Source organism: Sarcophilus harrisii, chromosome 1 (genome assembly GCF_902635505.1).
Source record: "Sarcophilus harrisii chromosome 1, mSarHar1.11, whole genome shotgun sequence".
In the NCBI taxonomy this organism is placed as follows: domain Eukaryota; kingdom Metazoa; phylum Chordata; class Mammalia; order Dasyuromorphia; family Dasyuridae; genus Sarcophilus; species Sarcophilus harrisii.
Window position 1 is genome coordinate 675,953,587 of NC_045426.1, and position 13,112 is coordinate 675,966,698.

General features: G+C 36.5%; 1 protein-coding gene across 3 annotated transcripts in view; it reads right to left on the reverse strand.

The window, feature by feature from the left end:
• Positions 1-3,330: 3,330 nt before the first annotated feature.
• Positions 3,331-13,112, reverse strand: part of SFSWAP (splicing factor SWAP) — a 108,148-nt gene continuing 98,366 nt past the window's right edge. For all 3 annotated transcript variants that reach the window (XM_031948386.1, XM_031948388.1, XM_031948387.1), the window contains 3 exons: positions 9,805-9,969; positions 4,731-4,803; positions 3,331-3,991 (listed from right to left, as the gene is read on the reverse strand). In XM_031948386.1, the coding sequence (XP_031804246.1) occupies positions 3,926-3,991; positions 4,731-4,803; positions 9,805-9,969 (304 nt within the window). In that variant the 3' untranslated portion in view covers positions 3,331-3,925. The remainder of the gene's footprint in view (positions 3,992-4,730; positions 4,804-9,804; positions 9,970-13,112) is intronic.

Consider the following 13,112-nt stretch of genomic DNA (forward strand, 5'->3'; position numbering starts at 1 on the left):
TGCATTACTTACTAATAAAAGCATCAACTAGAATTCATAGTGCAGATCAATATATCAATATTTCTTTCTTGAAGTAATAAAAACAGTCGCCAGCTCTAGATGCATTTTTTAAACAAGACAGTCACATTTTAGGGTCTTTTTAGCTCTATGATAAAAAAAGCCTTTCTCTCCCTGGACCCTCAAAAACCAGTTGGTGTGTCCACTAAGACTGTCTAGGTATACAATATATAAAGCCAGGAGAGGTTGGTCAAATATTGGAAGAATATGCTTCTACCAGAGATAAGAGATCAGTCCTACATTGTAGAGGCTCAGGAAAGGAGGTACAGCCCTTCTTATTAATGGTACAATTCTTGCAGAGCAGGGAAGAGGGAGGATGTATCTTTTGTGACATTTCGGATATTGGGTTCTGATCTATTTACTGATCATAAGATTCAAGATGATCATATATTCAGACTACAGTAATTCTGGCATTAAAGTCTTCTGAGTATAACAGGAAAATGAAGAAAAAAATTTGATTTAAAAAGTCTAACTGGAGAACTTCAGCAGAAGAATCAGAAGTTAAAGTATACTCATCTCTACTTTCAAACTGATAATGAAGATGACACATTGTAATGATTTTTTTCAGTTGCTTTATTTCAGGATTCTAATATACACATTCCTAATCTGATCAACAGAACTGTATTGAAAGTAAGTTCACATAAAAAATAGGTCAAAGGTATATTGCTATTTTTCCCTACTTGAATTATAATCCTTCTCAGATGAGGAAATGAATTTGACTGGATTGTTTAAAATTATGATGGGCTGGTAAACTAATTAATAGTGGAAAATATGCTATAAGAGGCCACTTTAAATGTATCCTAGAGCTACTTATCAAGGAAAGCCTTTCCTGTTGTCTTCTCTTCAAATTATCTTGCATATATTTAACTTTTTACATAGTGCATTCTATCCCCATCCCCTTTCCCAGAGCAAGCAGTGACTTGCACACAGTAAGGGTTTAAGACTTAGATATTCGTCAGATTGCGCTGCTGAGGTCAGGATGTCATTTATCAATTTAGAGGATAAATATTTCATTTTTGCAGTTAATCAAAATCCTGAACAGTGTGAATCAAGGAAAACTGAAGGTTGTTGAGACTGATTGGACTGATGGTAAGAGTAAACTTAATTCAACTCATTAATTACTGAACACTTACCAATGAAGGTTTAACTAATTAAGTTAAATCCTAGGGTCCCAAATAAAAATTATAGAAAGAAGTCCTAATAAACAAGTCACAAATTAACACAGAACTTTCTGGCTTCCTTATACCTCCAACACTTCAAATGAAAGGTTATTTGGTTTGTCTTTAGTTCCTGGGGGTGGGGTGGAGGAAAGGGGGAAATCAACCAAGAAAAGAAGTATTCTCTCTTGTTTTGACATTTTCTTGCCTATCTTAATCTGGAACCAGCTGAGAGAAAGATCCTTTGAAAATTCAAAGATGTATCCCCTTTATAAAGCCTGAGTTGCTAGCTCTGGGTTAAGAAGGCTGAGGTAGGTCTTGGAAATATCTCCATGGGGTCAAACTTGCCAGAAAACTGCTGGGGCTAGGAGTCACCTCTTGGGGTTTCAGACCTTTGGTCCTAAATGAAGAAAACCACTTATAAACTATAAACTCACTTACCATGCTAAACAGAAAAGAGGTTCTTTCCTCTCCTTCTTCATCTTTGTCCCTTGTTTAATGCTAGTTTTCCCTTCTCTTCATTTACTTTATCTAAGCAAACACTTCTGAAAAGTCAGTCTAACTGCAAACTTCCTCTTCTCCAGTGGTATATATAAATTGCACCTCTCCTCCTTAGCCTATACCATGTAATAAACTATGCGGTGATCTGGGGACCTACCTCATTGTTTACAAGAATGAATAGAAGTGACCTAACCAGAATGTCCTTAGACAAAGATGGACATATCTTGAGCACCAAGAGAGTGACAAAGTGAGATATAATTCAGGTAGAAGAGCTGCTCTCCATAAAATCACATCAACATGGTTTGTTATGCTCATATGTGTTCCCAAATGGAAAAATATAAAAAGCCTGCTGTGCTGTGTGATCTATGGGTAATCCCTTAGATTGTAAATTCCAACTTCCTTTGTGGGCCCACAATAACTATTTAAATACTACATTTCACTATTATAATGAAGCAATCCTTGAAGAGTTCTGACCCTGCTGGAGCAGTTAGAATGACTAAATCAAATCCAGCATGAAAGCTGCCATAACTTTTTATCCCTGCTAGAGATGGCTCTGAATAAACAGGATAAACAATGTCAAATAGGATCTGACAAAGAGCAATGGGAAAACAACAGAAATCACTACTGTAAAGTACCAGAAATAAAAATAATAAAAATCCTCCTCCAGTATCTTTTTTCTTAATGCCAAAGGGTTTATATGAACCTCTAGCAGTGACCTCCTAGAGCTGAACTAGTAAAATAACTGGACTAGTTAATTTTGTACCAACATAATTATTTCCTGTTTCCTTATCTAGGCAGTTTTATTTCTGGTTAATGATCCCAACCTTTCCCTACAGGGGGAAAAATAGCAAAATGAAAACATTTTAGAACATTCTCTGTGGGACCAATAGCAATTTGTTGCAGACATATGTATGAAGTCATTAACTTTCTTCTGTTTTGAAGGAAATGGCAATTCCTTCCAGCCAGGTGGGCCTCCTTCCTGTCCTTGAGGCCCTCATACAAGGTTCACTTACCTGTGTCTCTCTGCCCTGCATGGCTTACAAGGCTTCATGACTCACCTAAATTCTTTGACCTTTATTGATGTTCTCAAATCCTAGCTCCAGCATGCAGCTAGAGCCCGAGTTACTAAGTTCACATAGACCTTTTGGAGACCAGAGTCCTTCTTAGCTTCATCACTCACTTTGCCCTTTAGTCAACTTCTGGTTTCATGGGCAGAGGTATCTTGTTTCCAACTAGACTGTTGGCTACTTAAGGCAGGGACATATACTTTTGGACAGAGGTGCTCAAAAAATGCCCTTTGGATAGGACTGAGGAGAGGAGGAGGAAAACTTATTAGAAGATTGGAGAGATCTGATACAAGCAGAGAACTTCCTCACTAGGTGCATAAGACTTCTGGATCTTGGGACTGCAATGTGCTAGACATAAAATCTTATGAGAATTCAAAGTTGAGTTTTGCTTCAAAGCAAGAGAATAGGTTGTGTCTTATATTAAGCACTGGATTTATTTTGGAAAATAAAGTCTAATTGAGTGAAATGAAATTGTCACATGCTGAAATTAAAAAAAATATTTGAGCAAATTTGGATTTTTATCAGTATTACAAGAAAACTATCAGGGAAAGCTCAAAATATACTCTCTTTACTACTTATACAATAGATAGTAAACAAATAAAAAAAAGGATATACAGATTGATACAACATATCTACCATGAATTGGGGGATGCTGAGAGAGAGTAGTGTGCAAACTAATGAATTGACTAATAAATTGAACATAATACAGCAGAGAGTAAAATGGTAAAAATAAATCACCACTCCCAGAATAAAGAAACTGCCAAAAAGTTGCTAGCTAGAAAAGGTGTTTTTCTCCCATTTTATTTGGTAATACATTTTCACAGAAACATGATATTATTTACAAATATACAGATAAGAGACTGCTGGTCAAAAATCTTAAACTGAAGAGGTCATCAAAAATCAATTTACAAAAACCTTCAAATGTCCAAGGGAGATCCAGGGTGGAAAAATCTGGCAGCGTTTGTGAGGGTAGGGCTGGACAGAAATAAGGTTTTTCTGATCTTCTAATTCCAATAACCTTCCACAAAAGGGAGCTGTGGACCAAAATCTCAAGAGTTCTCTGATCCACAGCTGCAATGAGGCAATGGAGACTGCAAAATCCCTCCCGTGTGTTGCCCTAAGGAACGGTCAGTTCACCGGGTCTCAGGAGGCACTAGTTTGTATGTTTTTGGAAGCGGCAAGCATTGCTCTCACTTTGGCCATTAGATCCTGTTAAAAAGAAAAGAAGATGGAGAACATTTTCATTAACTTTCCATTAAAATAAGCAGATTGGTCTAGAAAACCTTAGTAGGTAAATAATTCATACTGTGAAAAGATTTCTGAATATGCCCTGGGCACAAACACAAAACAGGAATTTCTTTAAGTGACAAACACAACCATGAGCTAACAGAGAATGGTGCACCAGCTTACACAAGAGAGAAATATTCAGAAATGGGGTCCTGACCAGCTCTCTGCAGAATTCTTCATTGGTGCAATCATACTCATAATTCCAAAAGGGTTCACGGAGGCAAGCAGAGGCTACAGATAGACATGATCCATACACTCTGTGGAAAACAAGGAAGCTTAGGGGCTGGTTACTGTACCACTTGTGTAAAATGAGGATGTAGCTTGAATCAAAAAGTCACCTTCTCATTCTCCCTACCTTGCAAAATTTATTTTAAAATTAAAGTGCTACACTGCATAAATAAAAAGACTTTGTATACATAAAAGAAAGGTGCTAAAGAACTATATTCTGTGTCTCTTATTTTTATTACTGTGGACGAACCTGGCGTAATTTCAGTATCAACAGTCCAGGTCATCAGCCAAGCAAGCACACCTTTATTATTTGCTGAGAACTCTGTAATTAAGTTGTATAAACAAACCTAAGATGAAATAATGGGAAGAGCAGAAAGCTGAAGTTGCAATACAATGACAAAATATTTTCTGGTTGGAATAGTTGGAATCTTACCTGAGTAATTTTACTTTGCACTGAAGACACAATTGCTGAAGAGATCTGACCATCTTTTTCCTGAGAAACTCCCCTAATGGAAAAAATATGAAAACTTTTTAAAAAGATACCAAAAGCAACATTTTCTTGGGAAAATCAAAGACACACAGATAAATGAAAAACTAAGACTTCTGGAAGAAAAACCTAAACCCAAATCCATTTCTTAGATGGGAATAAAAGAGCATCATTAACAGTTATGAACAAGATGTCTAATTTTTTGCTATACTAAGCTTATCGGTTTAATTTTGAAAATCTAGCAGTAAGTCAATGCTAGTCTGCAGCACCATGCCCAAGAATTTCTGAAAATGAGTCAGTTAACCATGGACGGACTTCAATCATAATTTCTTATATATTCTGTTTTAATTTCTGGTTGAGTTTTGACAAGCAGAAGTTCCTTGCAATGGGAATCTCCTGCTGTCTTACTACTCACGGATTTGGAAATAATTATATTTGTAAAAATGTTTAACAATTTGAAGGAACTCTTTAGTGTGTCTTTATGGAAATAAATTATCTTTTGATATTGCAAATATCTCCAAAAGTTCAAGTTTGTATTTCTATGCATGCAACTATTTATTTTATATATATAATTTACAATACACATACATACATAAAATCTCTCTCTGCCCCCATCTATCCCTCCTCTTCCCCCACATTGGGCAGGGGGAGAGTAAGCAAATTTATATAACAAAAGAATGTCCTGATTTTTTAAAAAAGAAGAGAACAGATTCTAACTTATAGGTTACAAATACCTGTAAAACACTTAGTATAGTCCCTACCACATAGTAAGTGCTATGTAAATGTTAGCTGCTGTTATCATCACTGCCACAATCATCATTATCATCTTCTGCAATCTGTACAATCTTCCCCTAACTTTATTCTAGAACCAGATCTTTGTCCTCTTGTAATGTTTATCTGGCTGCACATCAGTCTGAGGGATGACTTTTTTTGTTTCAGTGTGGGTGGAGAGGGGTTTACTTCAATGAGGAAGTTTTATAGCTTGCTATAATGTCAATGTCAGCTGCAGACGACTACTTGGACAATCTCATCGTTGATGAAGAACTCTTTTTTTTAAAGGCACTTGTAGGACAAATCTTCCATAATATTGACGTAAGTCAATCTCTCATTGTTCTAAATTTGCTTCATGTTAATAATACTCAACAGATGACTAAATAAAGTGATATCTCTAGTTCTGTCAAAATCATGATTTACACATTTTTTTTAACAAAAAAGGCCTAAAGGATGCATTTTGTTGTATCCAAACAAATGCTTACAAAGAAATCAACAAACAACAGTGGATAGGCATGGTGAAGGTGAAGATCGTGTATTTTAAGATCAGCACTAGACAGGAATTCAGGTTAGGGGAAAATCGCCAGTCTTTATTCTCAGTGAAGAAGGATCGGAGGTGGAAGAGAATCGGCGATAGCAATGTGTGCAGCTGAGTCAAGAAGCTAGCTCGACCAGCAGCCACACAACCCGCAGCTCGGAGTCTCGAACCCAGCCCACTTCTCATAGGTTCAAGCAAACCCTGAATATGGGCACAGACCATTCTCACAGCTTGCAAGTTGATAGTTGCTGTTGTATCCTCAACCTCTCCCATCTATTCTTTTTGGTAAAAGGTCTGTTTTCCATGTTTTTCCACCTTTTCTTGAACACATCTTGAAAAGAGATCTGTCTTTTACACTTAGCACAAATTTCTTGTATTTATGTGGCAATTATTTCTTTATATCACTGCCATTTCTTTATGTCAGGGGCTGATGTGGCATTTTATAAGCATCATCAATAAGCAATGAACCTTACTAAACATGGCAGACCTGTTGCATTTGTAAATGTCCTCATTTACACTACAAATGTTCTCAGGATGCTTTAGTTTACATAGATGTCAGATTCTAGGCAGCCTGAATTCCTCCTTAACTTTTCTGGCCAGTTCTCTGTGATCTTCTTGATTCAGTTTCTGTTCTCCATTTTGTAATGTTTGACAAAAGAGCTAATGATCCAAGTCAGCACTGGTTTCTTTCTTCTAGACAAGAAACATTTTTTTCCCTTGAGATATACTTGGTCTCTTCATTGTGACAACTATTTCCCATCAATTAAACTTTTTTTTTTTTTTAATAGTGATAAGAACCTAACTTTTGTTTATTCCTCATTTTTCACAGTAACAGCTAGCATTCATATAGTGCTTTAAGATGTACAAAATGCTTTACAAACACCATCTTATTTAAGCTTCACAACTCTGAAAGGTAAATGCTCGGATTCCCTGAAAAACTGCAGCAGATAGAGGTGAAGGGTCCTGCCCAAGGTCATACAGTACAAGGTGTCTGAGACTACTTCTTGACTTTAGTCTAGCTCTTCACTGCTACTTAAGACATCTCTAGATTAAACAGGTCACGACAGAACCAATCACAGTTACTGCCTTCTTTTCATCAATCCTTTTTTCTGTTCTGTTTAGATATGACTTTGTTCTAATGAATCTATATGATTTGACTGCAAAGAGAGTAAGTACGATTATGTAACGATTGTTAACCTTTAACCAATTGTTTTTTGTCTAAGAAAAAAATGTTTTTGAAGCATCAATATATGGAGACTCCAAATTCATGTTGTGAGGCTTTTGAATTCTCTTAAGTATTTGACTTTTTTCATTTTTTAATTTAAAACTATACTTTCCAACACAGCTTTTAGTGTTCGTTCTTTGGCTCATTTTTGAAGTTACAGAATATCAAGGTGAAATTGACTTTGTTTTGAAGATCTTGTCAGTCTCTTCACAGAATTCCCCTCTTCTTCATCAGCAGTGATGAGCATTGTTAAGAATAAGCTGCTAAGTAACTTAATGAATATCTGATTTCTGATACTCATCACTGGCAATGCAAACTGAGATGACCACGTATCCCTTTTAATGAAAGAATATTTTTTGTTGTTTTTAATGAAAACAATTCTACCACATTCTTTATTCATCTCTAAAAACTATTATCCTATTTTTTGAAATTACATCAAGATTGCCAAGTATGACTGTAGTTCAGTTCTTCCAGTTGAACCTAGATTTGTCAGTCATTGGACAAATACTCTTATCAGGAAAAACAATGGTAAAATAACATCTGGAGACAGTTTAAAAATTATTGCCCTATACCATTCTACTTCTGCTTCTCTGTCATACTATTACCTTGGGATGGAAATCATTTCATACTTTTATCTATTTCATGGTCAGACATGATTAAAAATAAGTCAACATTTGAGGTTGCCCTTCTGGCAATGGACTTCTCTGTACCTTGCTTGTTTGGTCCTCTGCAGACAAAAGAATTTGCTGCAAGCGCATTTTGCCTTATACTTGAGCTCTACAAGTTACCCCTCATTCTTTTCTCCTTTGAGAAGATAGTTTTTCCTTTTCATCAAGGCCAAGACCTCTGCTCCCATGGTCTCCAAAGCTTGGTGCTCTTTGATGATTTCTTCTCTTCATTTTTCTGTCCACCAGATTCCTTTGCTACCCACAAATTGCATGGGTCTTTCCTATTCTAAGGAAACCTTCACCTAACTTTAACATCTTTTACTGGACTAGATATCTCTTCTCTTTTATAATAACATTTTTAGAAAAAGCTGTTTAAACTTGTGCCCTCCACTTCCTTACATCCAGTTCATTTATCAGTCCCTTGTAATCTGGATTCTGATTTGTTGTCTTAAAAAGATTTTCGATGATTTCTTAGCTGTTGGAAAAAATGGCTTTCTCAGTCCTCCTCTTCTTGATTATTGTGGAGTATCTAATACTGCTGAACAGCATCTCTTTTCTACTCCTCCCCAGCTTTCTGACATTGCTCTCTATTGGTTCTTTTCTTGTCCTTCTAAGACTCTTTTTGCAGAGTTATCATCCATGTCCCATCTCCAATGTGTGAGTGTACTCCAAGATCTTCTGTTCTTGTCAGCTTCCATGGGTTTAATTAGCTTGATGCAAGTGACTACAAATCTATTAGTCTAGCACAGCATTTCCACTTGGATAGTCTACAAGCATCTCTAACCATGTCTAAAACAGAACTTATTACGTTTTCCTTGAAATTCATCTCTCTTCCTAACTTCTCTATTTCTATTTAGGGAACCATCCCTTTTCTAGTTACCTGGGATAACAACTTTGGAATTATTTCTGACATTGCCATCACTCCTCCACTACAAGTAGTTGTCAATTATTGATAACCCTAGCTCCAAAGTTATCTTTTCTTCACTCCCACAGCTACCACCAAGTCACATTTAAGTCTGGCTATGAAAGTCCTTCATAAGCTGTCATGCTGTACCTCCTCCCTTGTCTTTCACATACTCCATTCTCTAACCCACCTGACCCAGATTCTATGTCTGCCTCTACATTTTTCCAATTCCTTTCTTTCACTTGTGTCATTTTCTAACCTGACAACCCTCCTCCTTTTCACTTGCAGAATGTCTCCTCATTCTTCAGAATCAAATGAAATGCCACTCTTCTTTTATGAAGTCCTTCCTGACTTTCTCCCCCTTTCTGGTAAAGACCCTTTACCTTTGAGACTGCACAAAGTACTTTGTTGTGTACCTACCTAATGTACTTGTGTCATGTATAATTTGGTATATTTACTATGTATACTTATTAATTTCTCTCTCTGGGTATGTGCTATGCCCTCTTTCTAGAATATCTAAGTTCCACAAGAGTAGAACTCTTTAATCTAAACTCTTTAATCACCTTCTGTACAGAACAGATTAGTTTGTTCATGGAAAACATATTTGCTAAGTTCAAAATAATAAGTAAAACAAATACATGTCTGAAGACTGACAGAAATGAGACTGCTATCCTATCCTTTGCTTTCTCTGGGATCACCAAGATGGGAGATTTTACAGTGGAAAGAAATCCCTGCATTTCAAAATGGAATAGTGGAATTTAGTTCTTTGGAGCTGAAAATTTTAGAGCATCTTACTTCTCTAAGAAAATATGAACTCACTGAGTAAGCTGGTAAGTGGCATTTCAACCAAAGGGCCCACCCCATGCCTAAGGTCAAAGATTGCTTTGTCCTATGCTATGAGAGGAACTTATTACCTGGAGCGCTCTTGACTGGATTCTCTACTCTCCACAGGAGAGATGCTGGTTGAATGGGCCGAGTTCTTATGTGCAGCTTGTTTGCTCGGTGACACTGACTGTGACCTTGCCTTTGACTTGGGACGTGACCGAGATCTTCTCTTTTTCTTCTTCTCATGGGGACTTCTGTAAAGAAAGCATTCACTTTTATTTAAAGACAAAAACTTATATTCCAAATGATGTACAAGTTCAGCCAGGGCTCATGGTCTGGTTTAGAAACTCGTATGTATGAGAATGATCACATGATTGATTTTACTGCTCACTGTATAATTCTATTTTAAACCTATTTACTTTTATTTAATCATTGAATTTAAGAAATCTGTGATTAAGAGTCACCTGGAATGAAGACACCATACTGGGCAAACAATTTTGAGAAGCTATCTGAAGATTTTAAGGAACACTCATGTGTGTTCAGTCAAGCAGGCCTTTATTTAAGAAATGTACGATAACTAATCACCAAGGTTTACCTAAGCTTTATAAAAGCTTGTCTCTTTGAAACATTAAGTCTCAGTCAGCACTTAACACAGTGTTTTGCACAGGGGAAGTTCTCAGAAAGTGTTTGCTGACTAATTTCTTATTTAAAGTTTCCTAAAAGAAAATGATATAGCTTCTATTTTATAAAGTCAGATGAGCTAAACTAATATTTTTAAGTATGACTTACCAATTATTGTGAATCAACAGCAGTCAATTGCCATTGAAATATCCCTGAGAGATACATATATCCCGTGTATTATGTTTTTCAGTGTGGCTTCTGCTGTTTCTAGTCAAATCAATGAACACTTATTGATGTTTATCAAGTGTCTTGTGTGGAAAAATGGAAAGCAAATAAGACATCCTTCTATGCCCTCAAAAAGCTTACTGCTCCTTTTTTATTTTTTTAAACTATCCTAGCTAGTAGTGAAACTACAACATGCAAGCCAAGAACTGTGGTGTAGAATATATAGCTGAATGGGAGCTCAGGCTGGTTTGTCTTATTTTTCTTGGGGAACCCTAGTACTCATCATAGAGTAAGCACTTACTAAAACCCCAACTACTGCACCCCCCCCCCCCCAACTATCCCAGCTCCTATCACAGCTTTTGTAGGACTTTTAAGGGTGAATCAAATTTTGCTAAGTGTAGATAGCGGGACAGCATTTCACATGGATGAGAGTCATGTTATGAAGAAAGGCTGAAAGAAATGAAAACTTTTAGTCTGAAGAAAAGATAGAGGGATAGAAGTTGCCTTCAAATATATGGGGGTGGGAGGGGAGGGACATGGACGGACTGTTTTATTGAAGACTTGTTCTACATATCATGAGAAATAGGCATTATATTTTAGAACTCACACTTTTGAGGAGTCAGGTACAACAGCAACTTATTTGTTCTTTTAAAAATACTGATAACTTTTATTTCTATAGAACACTCAGTTGTGAGGATAGCTCATCCTCTAGCCAGTGAGGCATCCCTTGTAACAAAGAATAAAAAAGAAAAAGTTGCTGGTCTGGGGAAAGGCTGGTCTGGGAAAGCAAAACTTTTCCCTAAAGAAGGGAGGGAAGTACATGCTCAACACATCTCCAGGAAGGGTTAGTCATTGTGCATCTTTTTTCCCCTGGTTCTGATTATTTTGGTTTGTATCTTCTAAAGTTCTCTGGATTTTTCATGTTGGTTGTTTCTTAATGCCCATTCTGTTGTATTCACATTATAGGATTGGCTTAGCTTTTCAACTAAGGTGTTTGGCAAATCCATGTGCCTTATTCTCTACTATCATACCAAGTGCTGCTATGAATATTTTGATATCTATAAGCTCTTTTTGTCTTATTTCTTAGGGATGGATGTCTAGCAGGTAGATTTCTGGGTCAAGGATATAGACATTTTAGTCATTTTTAAAAAGCATAATCCAAACTGCTTTCCAAAATGGTTGGATCATTAATTCATAACCACTCCCTACTAAGACCATTTACATATTTTGTCACTTTGACCAACTAGTTGGGTATAAGTGGTAAAGCCTTAGAACAAACTATTTATTTTACATGGCATCTATATGAAGAGTTAACAGGAAAAAGATCATCAAGCAGAGTGGAGTCACTGAACATACATCATCTTCAGGAATGACACCAATTAAATTAAGGATAGCCTTAGTTTCCTTGACTGTCATTAAATTAGACCTGAAAAAAAGAGTTTAGTTCACCTAGAATGAGGTGAGATGAACAAGAGTAGTAATTTTAATTTTAGGCCTCTGGTTAGGAGCATGTAAACACAAACTATTCTAGGTCATAATTTTATTATAATTTACTATGCTTGGTGTGTGTATGTGGTCATTGGAAGAATACTATTATCTATATAAAATAATTCAACTATTGAAAAGAATAAAAAAGTCCCACATTTTCTTCCCCCTAATGAATAGAATTAGAAAAGCTTTACTTGGGACTGGAAGATACTACCTGATATTTCCAATAATCACCTTCCCAACCACAGAGTGGTTATGTTAATACCAAAATAAACTTCTATTCACTTACCATTCCTGCTAGGAGATAATGGAGAAATTGGCCTCATATTAAAATGTTAACTTAGATAACAGAGAAATGATTATCCTAAGGGTTTTGCGTCTCCATCTGCTTCATCAAATCTCTTCTTCAAATACCCTAACCTTGAAACCTTACAAATCTAAATTTCTCATTCATCAACAATTCAACTCTCAACACTCCTTTCTCACTATGCTGTCAGCTGCTTCATGATTTAAATACATAAAACTGTGGCAAATGTCAAGTCTGCCTCCTACTTGCTGTGATCTACAGAAGTGTTCAGGGAGAAGGGAAAACACATTTATAAAGTGCCTACTATATGTAAAATATTGTGCTAAGATTTTCTTGAAAGCAAACATTTCATTTGGTCTCACAACAACCCTGGGAGGTAAATGCTGTTTTTTCCTCCTCCCAGTTTAGGAGAAATGTACATAGTGGTTAAGTGAAGTGCCCAGGGATCTCAGATCAGATTTGTGCTTGGGTCTTCCTAACTCCAGGCTTAGCACTCTGTTTTGCTACCAATTGCTTATTTAGAATTTAAACAAGAGCAATGGTATAAGAACTCTGGCCCAACAAGACAACTAACAGAAGAAGTGGGTCTAGGAAAACTCTCTCCTCAATAAAGTAGGATCCTAACAATTACAAAAAAGCCAAAAAGATGGGAGGTCTGAAGGGAAGAAGAGCTGTAAATTTTTGTGCTGCTCCAAATGTTTTCTCCCAATCTATCCCTTGCTCCTCACATTCTCCTGTGTCATCAACTCTATCATG